Consider the following 22,228-nt stretch of genomic DNA (forward strand, 5'->3'; position numbering starts at 1 on the left):
TTATTACAGAGAAAATGCTTTATATGATGTGTGATAATAACCCTAAAATATCTACATGTAATACCATTTTTCTTCTGGAAATTGTCTCATGTTCATCACCATTGTCTGCTGAACTGTTGCAGTGTTTGTACTCGACTCGACAACCTCTGAGAAACGGAGCGGCCGCGTTTTCTTTTCCGACTCACAGATATAGACCACCCGAACTACTGATCCGGAGACGACCAGGCACGGCTGAAGAAAAATGCAGACACAAGGGGGGGAAAGAAAAAAAGTGAGCTGATGTGGTGTCACACCCTTTAAAGCAGAAGTTTATTGAGCAGAGGTTGTGCAACAGACATCTGAGGTACACAATATGAGTTATAATGGAGGGAGGCGGGGTGCACACACCACTGAAGCTTCCAGATATCAGGATATTTATCACTGAATGTGATGCAGCTTCAGTGGTGCAGAAAACACATTTTAGACCAAAACAAAACTCTCTCACATACAGAGTCCATATTTAATGACATTCATTGTGATTGTGGTTGCATAAAGCAAAAAAACTGGACTTTGGCCACCGTGGGGAAATGGTTTTTCTCTCTCTAGGACCACAACACAAATGTAGCACCAACACGGACAGAAGCAAACACACTTGAACTAAAAAAAAAAAAAAAATCCCTCAAAGAAAATGTGACTGTATCGTGCCCCTCTCTTCCCTCCAGTATGGTTTAAGTCTAAATGGGAGCCTTGCATATTTCCTGTTTCCCATCTCATTGAGGAAGTTGTTGCTCTACTAAAACAGTGGGAATCAACAGTAAAAAGGGTTTTCTCACACTCCTCAATGGGTTCTTTCTTCTCCATTCCAGGCTCCCTCGCTGCAGAGGTATATGCAATGGATTTGTGTTTTATTTTGTCCAGTAATCCTGAGGTATTGGAAATACCACTGATGCAGAATGTGACTGAAGACGATCAGCAAAATAGATAACAAAAAAAAAAGAAGAGGGGAAATGAAATATGCTATCTAACTGTACAAAAAACATTTCCAGTCAAATACTCATCGCATGTTCTTCTATCACCATCTACTTTGTTTTTCAGGATGTCTCTCTTAAAAGCAGTAAAATAATTTTATTATAATACAAACGTTTATAAAATAGCAGCACACAAGTGACACATCATGACTAGGTAATGTTATTTTTTTGTATAATAAAACAAAGTCATTGCTATTAGCAGCGCACAAAGACAATAAAATATTGACACTTTTTTTTGTTGACGTCTTCACACCTCCTCCTCCTCGGTACTCTCTTTACTTTGGAATACAGTATCTCTAAATCCTAGAAAAACCCTCTTGTGGGTCTGGTCGCCCCGAAAAAAAAAAATATAGCAAACAAAAACAAATGGATTTATGGTGTCAATATATAACACATGCAACAATAAATTGCAGGAAAGAAAATCACAACAAAGTTTGGAAGAGAGCTAACAGAGGCAAAACGACAGGGGTCGCAACGGGTTTTCAGCCGGGGATGTTTTGGCAAACGTGTCAAAGAATTGTTCAGTTTGACTGAAAAACATCAGATCCCCGCATTTTCTTTACAGAACCAATAGACACACGTTCAGCAAGGACACAGTAAAAACATTTGAAACATGATCAGACACCTTGTTGTGGCAAAGCCGTGTGTCAAATTAAAATAAAACAGTAGAAAATATGATTGAACTAATGTATTTCTGGCCCCCTTTTATGATTTAAAGCAGCAAAGCTCACAGGGGACAGCAAGCACCATGCTAGAACTGAACGATCGCCGCCACGCACATCAGTTATGGTGGTTTTGGATCAAAAACTCGTGCGGCGTCTAACGTTGCAACCGTCGCTGCCCTTTAAAGAACGTGCAAATACGGGATGTTTCAAGCACCCTGTCTTTTAGCTCATCGCTGCCTCGTGCGGCTCTCTGTGGCTGTGACGCAGATAAATAAAATTCAAGTAAAAATAAACAAACATTTCAATTCTTGACAATGGAAATAAAAAAAATAAAAATCAAATTAACCCCATGAAGAACATGAATGCTGACATTGTTTTATTTGTCCAAACTCTCCCCGGTTATCTTGGAATTTGCTTGAACAGGAATGTATTAATATTATTATTTATTTTATATCGGAATGTCCTTTTTTCTTGTTTGTCAAAAGGTATGTCTGATGTTTGGGAAACCAGCCCTACAAAGTAAACCAAAGAAAAGGCTAATGAGGAAAAACAAATAAACAAAACAAAATAAACTACCCATTCACCTCCAATCACTGCCAACATTTTATTTTACTCATCTCCTGGGGAGCATGTTCTCAAAGTGCTTTGCCATTGAAATTGGGGAGCTGGAAAGAACCCTATATGGGACTCCAGATGCATTGACAGTATATAATCCTCCTCTAACCCCACCCCCACCCCCACCCCTTCAAAAAGGCGATCCTTTCACGATCTGCTTGCAGATCTCCATGTTAATGGAAACCCAGAACATTTCTTTTCCGTCTGGTCATTTGTTTTCAGACATCCAGAGCAAAACGTCAACTCCATCCGTATATGCAGATGTCAAACTTTCCGGTTTTATTTTTGTTACTTATCTCACAGCCATTGGCTAAATATCATTTACATCTCCGACACAGCAGCATGCGCCTGCACCCCCTCTCTGTACCACCACAGTGACTTCTGAGCTGTTTTAAGTCCTTCCTAACCTCGCCATCACGCCCTTTCCTCCCCGCTGAGTTTACACGGAGGATTTTGACCTAAAACGTTCATCAAGACACAGCTCTCACATGTTTTTCCGCTCAGACTTCAAGCAGCCTTTCACGACCCGACATCATAACAAGAGGAAGAATGTAGGTACGGTGAAAGTATCTGTAATATTTCATCACGTCAACGGCAGTAATACGCCTCACATCACCTGTGAGGCAAACGTGAAATGCTTTGAGGCAGATACAAGTCTGTACAACTAAGTCCCTTTGCCCATAACTTTCTTCTCCTGTCTCGTTCACGGTCCACACTGGTTTTTTTGTAATAAAGGTGAACCGCGGCACACCGTGAAGGCACGAAGGCAGTGACCCGGCACAGATGCCCTGTTATGAGGATTGACAAAGTATGTGTAGCTTCGACTCATTCTGTTTTCATTTCACAAAGAACCTGTAAAAGTCTATGGCTTTGCTCAAGTGCCTGACGCCATAGACTGCATACTGCTAATAATGATACGGGATTACATGTAACACACACGGTCATCCTCAGCAACACATACGCACACAACATCCACAAGCAGCCTGACAAAAGGAGCTTATTGATCTACTACTCAGTTACGAAATATGCCCAATGATGATATTCATAATAGTAATTACTAATGCTACTACTAATTATTATCATCCCCAGCTATTGCCTAGAAGTAGGACACACCACCTTTCGCCACAATGTTTCCTTGGCTCCATCTTCAACACGTGGACGTTTTCTGATGGTCAGGGAGCTCGGACACACGTCCTCATCTTACACCAGCCTATACTGAACTCTAATCATTTAACACTAACAGAGGAAATAAGAACTGTAAGCCCCGCTGCAATCCTGCGTGCGCAGTTTCTTTTCTGCTTCTACTACTTCAACCGTAAGAGTCTCATCATCAAGCTCAGGTTAAAATATAACTTAAAGATCATACTATACAATCAAAGGCAGGGTGTAAAGATGATTGACTTCCCTTCTGTGTATCCAAGGCACCACGGAGCTTCATCAAATTTGTTGCTTTTAGACTATAGAAAATCTAAGTCATGTGCAGGTGTTTTTTGTATCAAAATACAATCTACAAAAAACTAGCAAGCATGGGCTTGTGTTTCTAATATTTTTGTTATTTTGTTCTTTTTTTTCAGCTTTTAGGAAAATTGAAGTTTTTTTTTTTCACAACTCATTTTTTTTTTGTATTTTTTTGTATTTTTTCTTTGTAAATCCTGTGCAATGGTGCCCTCCGCTGGTTCACAAGTTGACATCGCGGACATCTGTTGGGGTGGAGGACTGATCCAGCTCGTCCAGGCCTTTCCCACTGGGGCCTCTCTGAGTCTGCTGCTGCTGCTGCTGCTGCTGCCGCCCTTCACGAAGGCTGCTCTCCAGCACGCGCTCAATCTGCTCCTGGCACTCTTTCAGAACATCCTGCAACGCAAAACCAAAGGAGTTCCAATTTATTTATTTTAGCATGCTCATTTGGCAGCATCTTTGCATTTGGATGGTAAGTTTTGCTTTGCTGTCACTGGCTTGTTTTATGTTTTCTTTCTTGTGTAATGAATTTAGCCTGATATCCTTTGAACATCATGAGGAGAACCCTTTCCTCCATGATGTCAGCAGATTTGGACTGATATGATGCCCAGTCAACACTGTCCTGCACTTTTAGAGATATGGATGAAAACATTCCTAGAAAGAGCGTCGCGTTTACGAGAATATTTCTATAAAATCACAAAAAAAAAAAAAAAGTTATTTTGGGAAAGCTGTTTTCCTGTAGACATGGCCTGAAGCTTGCAGTTGCTGAATTAGAAATGGAGGGCCTTATTGTAGTACCCCTGGGCAATGTAGGCTAGCAATCACCAACTTTCTAGACAATCGGACTACAAAATATGAGCTCCGACAGAGGCCAGACTTGAGCATTACCTCAGCCCACCAGGGTTGTGTGCTGAATCCCACCCCCACAGCTTTCATGTGCTTCCATGTGTGCAGACATACCGATGCATGCTACTGCCTCCCCCATCCCCAAACACACACACAAAACCCAAACAGAAGTAGCCTTGACAACAGCAGCTGAAAACACAGGTAGTATTAAAGCTATGTTAATTACATCCACCTCCTGTGGGAACACAAAGGTGGTGCTTTTTTAACGAGAGCCAGTCTGTGTGCCTGCCCGCCTGCAGGGGATCCATCTGAGACCTGAACTCCTCAGCTTTCACCATCAAAGGCTGCGGAGGCAACCTGAGAATCCACCTGGGAGACGAGGCCCTCAGCAGCACCGAGGCCTCATATCCTAACTCTGATGAAGGGTTGAGAGAGGGCGCAGAGCAGAGCATGAAGGGAGATCAGCTCTCTGGAGAGGCGGTTAAGTTGGAGAAGCAGTGAATGGGTTGTTAGCAGGGGTGTCACAGAAAGGTCAAACTGTTTTAAGGAAAGAAACAGCGATGGTAGTCACTGAAGAACTTCCCATGTAAGAGGACACGGCTGCAGCAGTCCAAACAAACGAGAGATCCTGTCAGGAGTCGGTGCGGAGTCAACACCGCTCTCTGGTGGTGAAATCTTAAAAGACAAAGGAGGCCGTGGTTTCTGCACATGCACACGCATGCATGACCCCCTGCCTTACAGCAGCAGGAGTCTGTGTGGGGATCAGGGCTGGGAGATGGGTGAAAGTGTAGCGCTCGAAGAGCAGGGAAACATTCTTCAGAAATTTACAGCTAATCTAAACCTGATGGGCCACAGTTTGAGCATGTGTTATAGCCTCTGGTGCTGCTGGACCTTGATGAACTGAGAGCTGAGGCCTCGCTCACATCAGAAACGCTTATAGGGAGATAAACGGGGCTGAGCGACTACAGGTCACAGTGTCAGAGGGCAAAGGGTGTGACACCTTACAGCGTAAAGCACATACCTTGTCAAAAAGAAGTCAAAAGCAGCTGTCAGCAGTGGGAAACTGTTGAGGTTTTGTACAAATGAAAAACATTAAATGGGATTTAGTTTTATTTAAAAAAAAGTTGAAACCTCTTCTTATGTCTGGCCACAGACATTTATTTTATTACATCTTCAGTAATTCCTTCCTTAATATCCTATTGCTTTAATTTCTTCAGATGTAGCTCAGGTAAGTCGACATGTCAGCCCTTGGTGATTTATTTGATCTGGAGGAAGTTGGACTGATCTGATCCACATGTCTTTGGAAGAACTTTTCCCCCATGAACAGATCTAATGTGGAGGGAACCTGAGTAGCTTTGGTCCCCTGAACATCTCAAGATGTTAGCTGCTAACACGAGGTGCACATACACACACACACACACACACACACACACATACGCGTGTACTAAATCTTCCCACCAACATAAGCCCCATTGGTCATAAAATCTCAAATCCTGGGAGAAAATTAAGTGCAGCGTAGAACATGTAAAGGAACTGCCTGCGTCTTACCGCAAGAATGCATGCCTTCACTTCCTAAAAGACATTCTCCCCCAGTCTTTGCTGCTTGAAAAAGCTGCAGTTCGGATCCCATGCCAAGCCTCATGGGCTTTATTTGAGAACCTTTAATGATTTCAGTGTGTGACTACTGGAAACATCAGTGCTGTTTTCAGAGCAGCTCAAGGTGGCGGCCACCAGGCCTGAATAAATTGACTGCATGAGGCACAGCATCGCATCGTGTTTGCTGCCTTAAAATCGGAAAACACGTGACCACTGTTTCCCCTTGTAGTCACAGCCATCCACTGGCTCCAGCTCAAACATACATCATTTTACATCAGGGTGTCATTCTGAGAAATCAAAGCATGCATATTATCCCTGGGCGGCCTTTGTGACACTGGCAGCCGGGGGGAAGTCGTGCAGACAGACAAAACCAAAAGGAAGAAATGTGTGAAGCCAAGGAATGTGTTTTAACTGCTGACTGTACCACAAAAGACAGTGTTAGGAACTCTGGTCAGACAGCTGAAACAAACACTGGCAGACAAACACACAGAACTCAGAGAATCTCAAAACAAAACATCGGAGGACTGACACAGGAAAAACAAAGACGCCACATGACTAGAATTACAAGCTACAATAGAAAATGTGTCCTTTCTTTTCCTTTGGCCAAAACATCCCAACTCGGAAGGCCACTGGGAGTGTTATTAGAGTTAATCTTTCAAAATAACATCTTGGTGGCAAACGTTTTGGTAATAAAAGCCGCAGTGAGAAAAAGGAGGTACAAAAACAGGAACGTAGGGAGAAACGGGAAAATGTGTTTCTGATGCCTCAGTGTGTGACCCTGACTGAAAAAACTATGAATGGGAGAGAAAATGGGTGTCGAAACAATAAAATCTAGGAAGTGGTGGTCTAAAACTCTTGCACTTCTCTAACCTCTATATCCTGTTCTAATCAATCATGAACAAACGGAAGCTGCACACTTCAGTCTTTCAGTCAAAAACGTTAGAATAACACGACGGAGCTGCCTTCCACTTTAAATCATCGCATTTGCACAGATTTTTAATGCTCTGTAACACACACACAGACCCATCTGCTTGTCTCTTGGCCACATCAGGTGTGTGAAGCAACATGCATTCCTCAAGTGACCCAAGATGGTGACTCGACCCTATCACATTTCCACTGGAAAACCACAGCTTCTGGATACCACACATGCCAGCGGCGGTGCCGCTGGCCATGAAGCTGTTGGCAGCAGCAGCTGCAGGGGTTGGAACTTGCTTTTGGCTTCAGATTTTGCCTGGCCGAGGCGGTGTTCTGCCATCTCACAACTCTACAAAACTAACTATATTAAGCGTACACACATTTACATACACTACAAGGTTTGTTTCATCACAATAATGAGGTCGAAGTGGAATGAGTTGTCAAACTCACATGAAAAATGATGGGTGTTTATAGGAAAAAAGGAAGAATAAGTGTTAAAATAGCAGCCGTATTAGTCATACTGAAGCCTTTGATTGCTCTGGCTATTTGTCATCACATTATACTTGTTAAACACTTTCCCAAGTCATGTGTTTAGTGTAAGTTACAGAAAGAGAAAGAGAAAAAATGAGTTAAAGACCCAGCATTGATTGAAGGAATGAATATTGTCCGCTGATTTTCATGACATGAGTTTTAAATCAAGATGGCTGCCACAGCCACATCTCCTTACATGTGTTAATGCTCAAAGTATGACTCCAAGTTACTTCAGCGTAAACTTCACCCCAGTATCTGTAATTTTGAGTAAGTTACAGCGATTGTTGTGTTAGCAAAAGTAGTTAGCTTTGGCAGCCATCTTGAATGAGGTTGCCTCCAATATTTAATCAGTTGTAGATGCACATCCAATGATTATTTTGCTAACAGACAGAGTTGACTTCAAGTGTTAGAGCATGTGTTGTGGGTGATACAGATAAATACACGTGCTCACACAGACCGAGAAGGGCAAAAACATTATCGTTCTGCCTTCATCTTAATACCCCATATGAAGTTTTAATTGGCCTGTTAGCCGTTTAGACTAAAGTCTCTCATTTGTATGTTGAGTTAGGAAGGATGCCCTCTGCTTTGCTTCATGTGTTTCTATATTCCCCCTAAGTCTTAGACCCTGCAACCTAAACACACTGAGGCCCTGTGCAGCCAAGGCCAGCTATTTGTTTTTCCTCAGCTGCTAAAAGAGACTTCACACAACTCGCACCAGAGGGAGCCGTGCTTTCCAGTAGTGATGCATTACAGACCGCAGGAGAAGACGGGACAGGTCTCATTGTCGCAAGGGAGGCACGACACCCCCTTGGCGTGTTTTTCACACATCAACAACTTTTTTTTTTTCCCCACCTCCTCCTTCTCCCACTTGGCCTCCTTTTGGGACACCATTTAACAGACAAGAGTGATGTTTGGGATCAGTGTCGTGCCTGCTGATCTGCTCCCTATGCACTGTGCACACACTAAATCAAATGTTTGTATTAAGTCTGCTCTTACTAACCAAAAGCCTTTTTCATCATGTTTGGTATTACAAGTTCTCCTGCCAAGCCAGTGGCTTCAGAGCTGGAGCTGGTCCCTGAGAGCTGCTCTGTGGCTGCCCACTGCTCCTGAATAATTTGCACGAGTCAAATTCAGACAGCTAATTTCCTAGCAGAGACAAATAATAATAATAATAATAATAATAATAATAAACATAGTGTTATTTTCTCTGTCTTCTGAAGCTCTGTCCACATGTTCACCCTTGCAGTGAGCTTCAACAAGCTGAAAGCGCTCTACCATCTGCATGATGAAAGCCAGGCATCTTAAAGTCAGCAGGGGCCCTGCATGTGTTTGGACTTAACTCAGCCACCTCTGCAACATTCACTCTACACAGACAGCCACACAACAGCCCGGCCAGCCTTGTCCTTGGTGACAGAGCATAACGTACAGTATCTGGTCTAAACTTTGCTTGATTAGGAGGACTCTATACATTAGATTGATGGAGAGAATAGGAAACCCGCCACCTTTAAGTTCAGCACACGGCCGAGTAAAGTGCATGAAAACCAGACTACAGCATGCTAAATATTTCTTTTAATGAAGACATTTCTGTGTATGGTTTCAAGATATATATTTTAAAACATTTCCTGAAAGCCAAATCTGAATACGACGTTTTGACATCATTTTCACTTTAGTGTTGCAAATGCACAGCCTCGACAAACGTGGGATTTCGTGGCAGATACAGCAGGTTTGGTGGAAAACAGAATTGCTTGTTAACAGTAAGAGGTTGTAAAATGTTTTAGTGGTAATTAGATGAGTTATCTGTAGAGTGGATGTTAAAACAGCTGCAGAGATGAAAAGCTCCTGGCGCAAAAAGCAGCTGATTCAGCTTTGAATCATAATTACTGTAAAAATTGTACTTACTGATACCTTACTGATGTTAGAGATACCAACATTTACTGACTGCATACAAATATTACTCAGAAACATCCCCCTTAAGTTTCCAAGTTTCAGCTTTCTTCTTGATAAACTCTATCTACCAAGACCGCACTGGGACCCAGGTTTTCAAAATGATTCAGATTTTATTGTTGCACAAAACCAAAGATAAAATGCTTTTCTCTGAGAGGCTATATAAGCGTTCTCGACGTCTATAAGAACATGAGAGAAGCTTACCACTTCTGTGTTGGTGATTTTAGCCAGCAGGTCTGTCAGACTGTCACCCCACTGCGACTGGTCGGGTGAATCAAGCTGTAGGCCACAGATCGCTGCCCCCACGCTTCCAGTGGCGATCATGGACGGAGGATACATGGCGAATCTAAAATCTGGTGAAGAAAGAAATACCAATTCAGATAAAAGTTTGTAAATAACTTGTTTTCAGGCAAAGGACTGAGCCCAAATCTTTAGTTCAGTTAATTAATCGTTAACCATTTACTACAGGGTTCTTTATTCACCTGATGTGGTTTATAAATTGAACTCGATGCACAAGAAGAGTGTGGATACCGTGCATCCCACCCCAAGACAATATGATTTGGTAATCTTGCAGTCAGCTAATAAATACCCTTTCTATTGCACTGGTTCTGAACACAGTGCTCTCTAATGACCAGGGGCCTGGATAATGAGGGTTCACTTGGCTTGTAAAGGAGCTGAAAAGCAACCTCCCTCACCCGCTCCCCAATCCAGTCCCCCCTTTCCCCAGCCCGGCCCCTTTTCTTCCATCTCCTGAGTAAATCGTGTGCTCGCTGAAAAAAAAAAAAGAAGCCCCATAGCGCTTGGAAAAGGAGGAATAAAGAGGCTCAGTGCCTTTGCCAATGCGCACTGCTGTAGGTCCTTTTTCCACGTGTGGTCACAGGCGTGCGTCTCAAAGACCAATAACCTTGTTAGCTACCCTCACTGTCATTCATAATGCAAATGAGACAGCTTGTGAACGGGCCAGAAGCCCAAAAAGGCAAGGAAACTGGCATACAGTGAGGGAGAGTGCAAGGAGACAGACAGACATGGAAAGACACACACACACACACACACACACACACTCACTACTTTCTCTATTCTCTCTTTATGTCTTGCTCAACTTCTACCTTTCTTTTTGGATAACACATGGCCTGCTAAGAAAGGGCCCGTGAATGGCACACATGCCCCAGTCTTTGTTGCTACAACAGGCAGAGGCTTGCATTGGCGGCCCTCCTATCTTTTAGCATATTAATAGAGTGGCGGTTCTGTGAGAGGGAAGGCAGGAGAGTGTGACTCCATTGTCCAGAGTCATCACCTCATTTCACCCAATTGAGAGGCGCAGCATCCATCCCCTCTCTGCTGATACCAATTCAGTGAGACGGGCCGGACAAAGACAACGGCTGGACGTGGGGGACAGAGGGGGCTTGACAGGGGGAGAAAGATGAAGAGGGAGGGATGGACGGTGTGGCGACAAGTCACCGGGAAGCAAACAAGGAGGAAGGTGGTGGGCGTACCGAGAGGGGAGAGGGGTAGACATCTCTGCTGCACATCACTCTTTAAGTCTGCGTCCAGGCCCTTTTGAGGTTTTGGAAGAAGAAAAGAGTCGCCCTCCAGTGACCCTCACCTCCTGCCTCTTATCCAATCCCCCTTTTCCTGCAAGTATTTCTCTGTTCCTCGGCCACCTATGGGTTAGAGGAGTGGGCAGTGGGGGCACTCAGCAGCCTGCATATTAACATATTGCCATATTCAATAGCAAAGCAAGAGGCGTGTGATGGCTCCGAAGATTTTTCTTCTTTCTCTTTTTTTATCTGGAATCAAAGAGGTGGGTCTTTTGATAGATGCAAAGGCAGCCCCTCACTGCCTTTTTAACATGCACAGCCAGGCGCTTTCTCATCTTGTGGGCTCAGTGTTGACAAATAAATGAACTTATTATACACCCCTGTGTTAGCTGCTGGGTCTCTGCCAAGGGGCGATTTATTAAAGGCTACCTCAAGCCAAGAGAAAAGCGAACACAAAGCCCCCCTGGCATTACATCACTGCTGTAAGACCGCAGCTTTCTACAGAGGGGTAGGAGTACAAAGGCATACATGGATTTACTGTAAGTGTGCAGTGAGCAAGGTGACAGACACCTTATAGGCACATGAATGAGACAATGCACCAATGACTGAGCGTTCTAGGATACACACAGACCAACACACACAGAGCACAGATGTAGTTTTGTGCCAGAGCTGAGTGGCGGGCAGTGGGCAACAAGCTGATTTTTCACACTCAAGACAAGACAGGTCTGTAGCAGAACAAGGACGAGCGCGTGCAGCCGATGCAGGCTGACACTCGGGCCTGGTGGCTGCTGCATGTGGGGGGAATAATGGCTGTATTTTAGGAGGCCCTCATTGATATTCATGTTGAGGATAAACAGTGTAGGTAGCTGAGTGGGGACGCCTGCGATGGAAAGCTCCCTGTGAGCAGCGGCTGGCTGGCTGGCCTGGCCTGCGCGGCTCTCACCCCCTTCAATGGCCCTTTCTCCTGCCTTTGCCCCCTCGTCTCCATTCCTCCGTCTTTCTACCCCATGAAACTTCATCCACAGGCTTCCAGTCCAGTCTGCTGCCCTACATGGCACACTCCGTCTGGGTGGCTGCGATGCTCAGGGTACACATTAAAAATGTAAATTAATTAAAGTTGGAAAGTTGGACCCCACCCAAGAGACAGAAGAAAAAAATAAGCCCAAACTCTTTTTTTTCCCACCCTCGGTGCTCGTTTCAGCGCTGTAAATTAGGGTCTTGTTTTCTACATGTATTGATTTGCTTTAGGAGAAGCATCATGAAAACCCAGGACCCGTTGACTGATTAGGGTTATAAACAAACATAATTTTAGAATTGCCATGAGTTTGTTTCACTATTTTGCAAAACAAGGTATCAAAATAAATTATATGGGGGGCTAGAGTTCAGAAAGTGTGTCTGTGTGTGGCTTCTTTACAACAAAAGTCTCAATTGGGGGACAAAAAGAACGATTGATTAAAAGAAAAAACAACAATAACTTGATTTAGCAAGTTGTCCTATTCTGTTGCTTCTTGTTCCAAACAGCCACTCTGGAAACTGACAAAAAAGAAAACTCCAGAGACTCTGAGTCACTCATTTCTACTCATTTGCCAGAAAACAGAATTCCTTTTTAATTGCATCATTCTTTGATAGCTCTCACTTCCTATTTTCTCCATCAAACCCACCGCCACAGCTGCAGCCTCGAGGTGTTAACGTCAGAGCTGAGAAGCACACAGTTTGAAACTCCAGACGCTTGGATCTCGTAAAAAAAATGTCCAGGTAAAACTACCAAGCACTAGATAGTCTTTGTGGTTCACATCACTTCCAAAGTAAACACACAGAACTTAAAAAAAAGGATTTTTAAACCTCTTTGGTTGGATAAGGGTAGCATCCAAACATAACATCTCTTTATATTTCTGGTGTGACTCAGCTGGTATCAGTATTTATAGTTCGGCGTTTATTATACCAGCGAGGTTGAAAGGAGAAACTCGGGACATGCCACTGGATGATTCACCGTTCATCCCACATTTTTGAGCACACACTCTCACATTTCTTCCTAGTTCATGTGCGGCCACTGCAGCCAGGCCGGACGTGAATCCTCACATCGGCGGAGCGTGTGGAGAAATGATAATTTATAGGAGGAGGCAGCTAATTTGTTAAGGTTCTGACTCATCAAACATGAATGGGCTTTTATGTAAACAAACACCAGTAAAGACCTTTTCATTGACCACATCTGAGATGAATCATCATCTTGTGAATGCTGAGCAGAGCCCGGAGGGATTCTTCATGTAGGAGCCGCTCAGAGAGGAAGCTGCAAGGGGAACTCCTACCTCTGGACCAAAAAACTTGTATGCTAAAATAAAACAGGGCAGAATCGGAGTAGTCACTGTAAACTGGACATATTTACCTGGAGAACTGAAGTATGAACTATGGGATCTGTGTACATGTAGGAGTCTAGAAAACAAAAAAAATCTCCCAGACTGATGACAGCTTTAGATTTGCAGCTTTTGTATTAGTGGATGAGAAACACAAGTGTCAAGACCATAATGTCCAGAGCCCTGACAGGTTAAGTAAAATAGACAGTTTTGAGCCTGACAAAAGGGGTTTAAATTACTTAGAATCACAAGGAATGCAAATCATCTATCGCCTCTCATTTCAGTGTTTTAGACTAAGATTATCTTATGTTGAGAAATGACAGCGTTATAGTCAGACCTTGAAAATAACAGTATGCATAGTCTCATGGGATATGGCATGTGTTGTGAGAAGTGAAGTGCAGTGAAATTTATTTATATAGCACTTTTAAGCAACAAGGCGATCCAAAGTGCTTTGTTGTTGTGAATGACAATGACACCTTACAGGGTAAAGCACACACATTTTTGTGTTTTGTAAGGTCAGTAGGCTGTGGTGCCCATCTTGAATGAGGCTGGCTCCAAAAATTAATTATTTGTAGATCAACATCTAATGATTATTTCCTGAAAGTTTCATTAAAATCCATCAAGTAATCTATGAGTTATTTAGCTAACAAACAGACAGTTGTTTCCAGTAGATCACGACTGTCTTTGGGGAGAAAATGAGCGACTGAATGCTCATTTATAAAAATATTCATATTGGTATTGTTAATTTATGCAAACTGAATAGTTTACCAATTGAAAGGTTTATTTTTATGCACATAATAAGGGAATATTTGAAGGAAATTTCAAGCTCAAACATGCACCTAAAGAAAGAATCTTCTGTCAAATTGCGAAGACAAAAGAGAAAGTGAACCCACACAGGCTTGGCTGTTCTGATGTTTGTTAGCTGGTGAATCATTAGTTTGTTGGAGGGGAACTAACCAGTTAATGATCAAGTTACTTCTCACAATAGTTCAGAGACACTTCCACATACCAGAAATCAGTAATCAAATACTATTCAAAAGATAAAAGAGTAAGGGGTAATCAGTTCCTAAAATCATTCATTATTAAGATCCCAACTTGTAGCAGAATCTTCATTTAGTCCTTCAGGAAAACGGACTCGTTTTCGGAGATCACTGTTGGCTCCGATCCAGAGTCTTCTTTTGATCAAGTCCAATAACCATTGCCACAAATCCAGGCATACCATTACTGGGAGGGCTATTGGATCCTGCGTTTAATACACTATAATCCCCGCCAATATGGCAAGAAGATGGAGCTCAATAACCCACACAGACAGGTTGTGGTGCATCTGTCTGCCCCATGCCCCCAGTCCATTCTCCCACTTTAGCTCCATTGACTAAGAATGGAAGAGGAAGCTCTGAGTGCTTGGTGTCTGTGTGCAGGAATGGAGGTTGATAATCTCCCTTAATGAGCTTGTTTCTGGGCTATTATCCGGCGGCATGCCTGAGGGAAACGCTGGTGTTTCCTATCAAGTGGCCCTGCAGCGTTGACCCTCACATGGCTCTGCATATGAAATGTGAGGGCCAGGCCTTTTGTCTCTTTTCTCTCAGTCTCTAGCCGAGGCCATTTGCATAGTCCTGAATGGGCCAACGAATGTTATTAATTAATACAGAGCCAGCCCGCGCCACCTGACAGAATCCCACCGAGAGGCCCGAACGGAACTGTTTCATCAAAAGAGCGGAGGAATGAGAGGCCTTATTCTCCACTTCTCTCGCTTGTTCCCTGGAAAACAGAAAGCCGTGGTTTTATGCGCATTTTCTTTTCCAGTTCACATTCAGTGGGTGGACTGAATGAGGACATACGAACAGGAAGCTCACAGGTGACCCGCTGAAGACTGCTTTGCACATGTAAATCCTCCTGAGAGATCTCCTCCTTCTGCTCTGTCTTCACCTTCTCAACTCTGCTCAGAGGATGTCTCGAGGAGCATTCTCACCAGATAACCTGAAGATTTATGGCTGGGAACGACCCACAAATGGGGTTTCGAATTCCCCGAGATCTTCAGATGCACTAAATTGTTGACTCACTCTGTTTTGCCCTCACATTCTGTTTGCCTGGATACAAGTCTGAGGTGAACACACACACAGATAGAATGACCCGTTGCTGATCCGGAGCTATCTCCAGAATGTCTCTCTCTTGATACACACTCGGAGGATGATTCCAGGAGTCTCATAAATTTACTTCCACTGCCTCATTGAAGCAATTAAGGACAAAGTGTGCGCTGAGGCTTTCACAATGTTGCTTTGGGGAGTTAAAAATGAAGAAAACTGAGACGTGGTAAAAAAAAAAACAACTTTTCCTCTTCAAAGCTTTGCAGATGGGAACATTAATTCCAAACTTTTAATTAACTCAAACATATAAACTAAAACCAGAAGTTAATGGTACTTGCCACCTCCCCTGTATCTATTCATCTACATATCCACAATCCTCTGAATGATGGCAGCATAAGGAGCTGCTTCCCATGTGGGGGTGCAGTTAGCATTCCTGCTTCTGGCCCACAGGAAAAAAAAAAAAAAAGCTGCTGCTGGAGGTCACAGAGAAAGTGGAAGGATTTCCAAATGGTACTGTTGTGACTTTGGTTTTGTAAGGATGCCTGTTCGTCTTCGAGCGAGACTTAAAGCTTAAAGGTACTTCATGCAAAGTCACGGAGACCAGACAAGAAACTGAAAACAGGTAAACTGTGTTAAACTTACCGGTCTGGCAGAAGTTTCGTAAAAAGTCACGTGTTTTTGAATGCCCAGCTGTGTTTTTATGGCGCTCCACCTAGCAGACAGCCGAATGTAGCTTTCATCTGGTTTTCAGTGGATTTAGCCAATTGCTTTGTTTACATTGAGTGCATACCTGCATTTTCATATCTGGAAAACTACAGGAGTAAACTCTTTCAAATGGCATTTTATAAAGTTTATTATAACTTTTTTTTTAAAAAATTTTCAGGTATATAGTTTGCAACGAGTAGCTTTAATTTCATGCAACTTGAACAAAGGTGGCAATTACATGTTGCTGCACATGCAAAATATATATTCTATGAGGCAACTAATCTGATTTTTTGTAATTAAATAGTAAGGATGCACTTAGTAAAGGAAAAAAAAAACTGCTTAGGTGTTTTCTTTGCTTATCAGTTCTGCCTTCTTCATGCTGGAGGTGATGCAAATTTCCCTACCAAGAATCTTAGCAAGGGAAAGCTAGCTGTAGGGTGGGGAAGGTTGAGAAGTAGAAAAAAAAGTAAGAAAGGAAGGTGGTTGGGTAAAGAAATGTGAACACGACATGTCTTAGAATAGTAGAAAAAAAATAAATTTTTCTGTTTTCTCAAACTTCCCTGGTCTCTTCTGCATCCCCCAACCTGACAACTGTATCAAGTTAAAGGTTCCCTGTCCCTCCTGTTACTGACCGAATGCTTGATCATGAGGGAATAACTCATCTCAAGAGCAGAAAGACAACAAGACAATGGCCTGACTGCCTCTAACCATGTCCATTCCTCTTCTCAATAATGTGCAACACAGAAATGTCCTTCAACCAGAATAAACCTACTTTGAAGTGATACCGGATGCTCTGGAAGCCACTGATACACCTCTAAAACAGGACTACATACCAGCCTGGAAGAAGACAGATGATGGGTGTCGAGCTTTAGAGCCTAAATGTGAAATATCATCAATGAAAGTATTCACAGATCAGAGGTAATAAGTAAAGATGCAGCTAACCGTGACTGGCCCCTAAGCACATCTCCGAGCGGAACAGCTGAAGCGTGTCACCGAAAGACCTGATAGAGAAAAACCCACCGATTAAGATATTCTGCAAGATGAGAAAGCATGTTGATGCAAGCCGCTATCGCTTGCTTGGTTTGATCTGGCAGTATTTCACTGATCGTTGTCACTTGCAACATTCAAAAAGGAAAGAAGAAGAAGAAGAAGAAGAAGAAAAAAAGATGCCATCAAGGCAACATTTGACTCTGTGTGGACATTTCTTGGTGCAGCTTGTCCTGATCATTCAGACAAACCCAGTTGGGTTTTATTATGTCCTACCTGTGGCACAGAGGGCGATGAAGGTCTGGACATGTTTCCGTATAAGTGCCAGCTTATCCTCAGGCAGCGGCAGCCTCCTCACAATGTGCTCAATGAAGTCGTTCGGCGTCACTGCTGCCAAGTTCCACTTCAACTTCCCTAAAACCACCAGTTCCCATTCCTGAAGAGGTTGAGCAAAGAGAGTAAAGAGCAGATGCAATAACTGAAAAAGTCAATACTACATTTTAGGCGGATTGCACAAAGCTGCAAAACCTTACGTTTCCCTAAAGTGACCAGAAATGTGGCGGTATATGAAGCCTCGCTGCTTTTAGATCAGCCTGTGCCTGGCCGGGCCTGGAGCAGAAAAATACCAACAGCGCCACCAACCCAGGTGACCTCACAGCACTCTCTCCCTCTCATCTGTCTGTCTGGCATCTGGGGACTTTCCTAAAGAGGCCCACCAGAGGTTCCACTGTGTGAGTGTGGAGTGAAAACGGATAGGAAGCCTGCATTTGTTGAGCAAGATCAGCAGTAAACGTTGAAAAACTCCTCTTAAAATGTCTAACTCTTCATTTTGAAAATGATTAAAACTAGATATTCTTATACTGACAGATTACTGTCTCTTGTCTACAGAACAGAGCTTTTGATTAATCAGCGTACACAGTTGAGTGTATACTCTTCTCATAACATATTCATACTTTCACTTCCTAAAGGAGGTGACTAATTTAGGGGAAAAAAGTCTTGGTTTCATTCTGCGCTGCAGGCTTGTGACTATGGATGCTCTTCACAACACAGACTCAGTCATGAGGCGATTCAACATGGCTACCCTTGCTACTGCTTTTACATTTCTGATTAAAGTGACCTGATCTCCTCTCTGTCAGAAGCATTAAAACTATTAAAATGTTGCTTTAAAACATCTAATATAAGGTGGTAGTTGCAGAAAAAAACCCTCTACGCTTGAACAGATTATTGCGGGGTTTTTTTTCGCCTTTGCTTTCCTTTTGATCACAGAAAAACCTTTGCTGCCAGTGCCAACAGGCAATATCTAAGCCTACAATATAGACCAAGTGTCTAACAAACCACTCTATGCTGACAGAGTGGTAAGCAGGCAGGCACCCACTTCCTTCTGCTTCCGCCTTCCTCTGGTCACACCTTCTTTGTAAGATTGCGGTTCACTTTACAAGAAATTGTTACCAAAGATGAGCACCAAAAACGATCACATGCCCTGAGCAGCTGATCTCTGTTTCCTGTATCTGCATGTCAGCCAAAATGCTGCCTTATACAGGAACACAGAGACGAGGCCTCAGCGAACCAGTTCAAGGACTGAGAGCTTTGTCTTCAGCCTGAACACAAAGAGTTTTTAGTTTGTTTTTTTGTTTTAAGTGTCTGATTATAGAGACTATAGATCTGAGAACATATAAGCAAGGAAAAAAAAGAGTAACCATTCCAGAAACCAATGGCGGCTCGTCAGGATCTTGAATACCCTGCAGCAATCAGCTAAGAGTCTAGAACCACCAGTCAGGCAGCAAAGCAACCCTACAACCATCAACCTCGTCTGAATCATAATATGAAGCCTCTTTCACAACATGGGTGGGATTGGCTGTAGTTTACTGAGGAATGTTTACGTAGCACCACAGAGTTAGTTGGAATTACTTACTTATCAGATTTAAAACTGTGCTAATTAATTTTTTTTGCCCTCTTAGAAGCAGTTAAGATAATAAGGCTTTATCAAATGCATTAAGAAAATAAAAAAGTCTTCTCAAACTCAAATGGAAAAACCAAAAATCCATCTGGTTATATGTACATGTTTGCCTATAGCCACACGCTGCAAATACTGCATGTGTGCAAATCCACAATAACAAGGCGTGATATAATATAATAAATGTGTGCATCTATGGTTATTTTTGGATGAAAGCTAAACTGTAAAAGGCATCTGAAATTTTCTGTCTCTCCCCCCCCTCCGGATGACAGGAACACAGTCAGAACTTTGGCTGCAGTTCAGCTGACCTCATTGCTCTGTGTAAATATCTGCCACTAGATGGCGATAGAGACCACTCCACATCCTGCAAGGGCAGTGAATTCAGGAGGGTCTCTGTACAGTAAAAGAGAGGAGCTCTTGTGGAACAATTCACCGTGGCGCATTCGTTTGATGAAGATGAAGCCCAAGGTGGAGAGTGGGAAACAGACTCGGTGAAATGAAAACAGCCCCTCATGCTAAATGCGTCAGAGTTGGATGCCTATAATGCGCACACAGCATGTAAAATAAATATTAAACAAGTGATGTCTTCAGACATGTTTTACAGGGCAGAACCAGCTGATGATGACAACATGAACTCTAAGAAATTATGTTTGACCAACTGATGCTTACCAGCAGCTCTTGTGGTCTAATGGAGTTATCTGTGTAGATGCAAAGCTTCTCTGCAGTTAATGGACGAGTCTCTTTCAATTTGGATGCAAGAAACATGCACACTGCTCCCAGCAGCTGCAGGTTGCACTTCTTGATGGGTACCATTGCTAAAAATCTGTCCAAGTAGTTCATGGCCAAGGGGAAAACTTCTTCCTCGCACTTTTGCTCCTCACAAACCTGAATAAAAGAGACACAAAGCAGCAGTGATGAGGGTTTGCGGCGCTTGCGGTCACGTGACTTATTTTTTTTTCTTCCAAGAAATCTGGATGTATAGAAAACTTTTATGGTAAAATGAAACAAAAGACTTGATCACATAAGGAGCACATATAATTTCGGTGACACACATAGTTGGGGCCCGGCCAAGAATTTGGCCCAACCCAAACCGGTTGCGACATCAAACATTATTCGAAATCAATTTCTTTACAAATAATGACAAAAAAGACGTCTCGAATACATATGTTATCAACAAAGTTACATTCCTGCAATTCATTCACCAAGAAATGAATTCAAGTCACAATCAGCCGAGCCAAAAAAAGAAAAAACCTCCCGACAGCACAGCACACGGAAACACGCTTTTTCTTCCGTCGTCATATTTTCATAAAATATTTAAAAATATAAATAAATTACACAGACACGATTTCTTCACATGACAATGTTCAGCAACGTCTTTCACATCATAACCGACAATTCCTGTCCAAAGCCATGAAGGGTAAATATGAATAAAATGTCAAAATTAGAGGCGAGTCGCCACTGCTTGAGCCGAGGTGCGTCACCGCCGACCCAATATAATAATTTCAAAAATTAATTAAAAATCTCCGGTGCGTCGGATTCTGACAATATTCACATGAAAATAAAGCTCGAGGGGTCAGGTTTGTTTACATTCGGGTCTTGTTTACAAATATTTAACCGAGTCAAAAAAAACGAGCATAATTCCGGAGTGAGTCACTTCGACGGGAGGAAGACCCGAAGGACGGCTCAGGCCCTCACCCCTTCCGACATTTCAAATTGATACCTAAAATGTTTGCAGCGCTTTTTCTGCTCAGGTTTGTATTCTTTGGACACATAAGACCCTCATCTGTCATTCCCGACGGGGTTCAAACGCTGTTATTGCGACAATGGCTTTAAAAAACCCCGACAGAAACGGAGAGCCCTCCGGAGTCGGACTTTAACAAATGAAAAGTAAATGTAGCGATCGGCACAGTCGGAGGATCTTTAAGGAAAAAAGCAAACGGGCTACAGTCGGTGTGTCAAATATTCAGAAAGTGCAAAGACAGCTCTGAAGGTTAAAGCAAGAAAACGAGAGGCTTTAATAAAGTCGAGTACGGAAATAAGCGGACTTGTTTCTGCTTCGGGTTTGTAGTCCTACCTCTAACATCCAAGTCGCTACCATCCTCCTCATAAACGGCTGAATATCTTTCTGGACACCTTTGAAATAAGAATATTGGGGCAGAAATCTCTCCTCTATGGTCAACAAGCTCTGCAGGACTCTGTCATCGCACAGGAGGTTCGGATCGGGACGAGCTCTTATGTTGGTGTCCATTTCGAGGCATAGCAGCTCCATAGTGCTGGGGCTTTCGCTTAAGTAAAAAAAAAAAAAAAAAAAAAAAAAAAAAAAAAAAAAAAAAGAAGAAAGAAAAAAGTAGTAATTCTCCTCTCGGAAGCGTAAGAACAGTGTTGCGGGGCAAAACATGTAAAAAAAGAAGGCAGGAAAAGTCTTTTGGAGGCATAAAAAGTGAGACTGCAGGGGCTCCGTGAGTCGTCCTGCCTCTCCTGTTGAGAACTTTTTTCCTCTCTCCCCACAGTGCGCCTCTATTTCATCCGCCTAGCGCATTTCTAGCCTGCTCTGCATGCGCCACTGACGCAATGCACTTATGCATTAGACTGAGCTAGACGTAACACTGTCCCCCTGTCCCTCTGTCTGTCCTGGACACCAGCTCTGGCTCCAGGAGTCTCTTTGCTGTCGAAGAGACGCAGAACAATGGAAGCAGCTCCTTTAAAACTTTCCATCCTAGAGAAGTTTTTATGATTTTAAACCGCAATAAATGTGATTTAAAAAAGCATGGCTGCACTAAAGCGTCGGAACAATGTTTCAAACTGCAAATATTCAAATGCATCCAGGTCATTTTATTTATGTTGATGCTTAATTGACTTGTGGTGATTAGGGACTAAATGTGAAAGAATGATTTCATTATTATTTAATAATTGCAACATTGTTTAAAGAAGCTGCCTGAAACATTTCTCGGTGAAGTGCACAAAGTTACCCTCTGTGAAAACGACTTATGCATGTGTTTGCATTAACATGCCCAGAAGCCCCTGTTTCTTCTTCT

General features: G+C 42.9%; 1 protein-coding gene across 1 annotated transcript; it reads right to left on the reverse strand.

Annotated features, from left to right (window-relative positions):
- Positions 1-282: 282 nt before the first annotated feature.
- ccnd2a (cyclin D2, a) lies at positions 283-21,482 on the reverse strand. Its single transcript, XM_017419041.3, has 5 exons — positions 21,268-21,482; positions 19,863-20,078; positions 17,516-17,675; positions 9,779-9,927; positions 283-4,138 (listed from the first exon to the last, which is right to left on the reverse strand). The coding sequence occupies exons 1-5, from the start codon at positions 21,460-21,462 to the stop codon at positions 3,965-3,967; spliced, it is 894 nt and encodes a 297-aa protein (XP_017274530.2). The 5' UTR covers positions 21,463-21,482; the 3' UTR covers positions 283-3,964.
- Positions 21,483-22,228: the final 746 nt, after the last annotated feature.

This window comes from Kryptolebias marmoratus, linkage group LG11 (assembly GCF_001649575.2).
Source record: "Kryptolebias marmoratus isolate JLee-2015 linkage group LG11, ASM164957v2, whole genome shotgun sequence".
Taxonomy (NCBI): domain Eukaryota; kingdom Metazoa; phylum Chordata; class Actinopteri; order Cyprinodontiformes; family Rivulidae; genus Kryptolebias; species Kryptolebias marmoratus.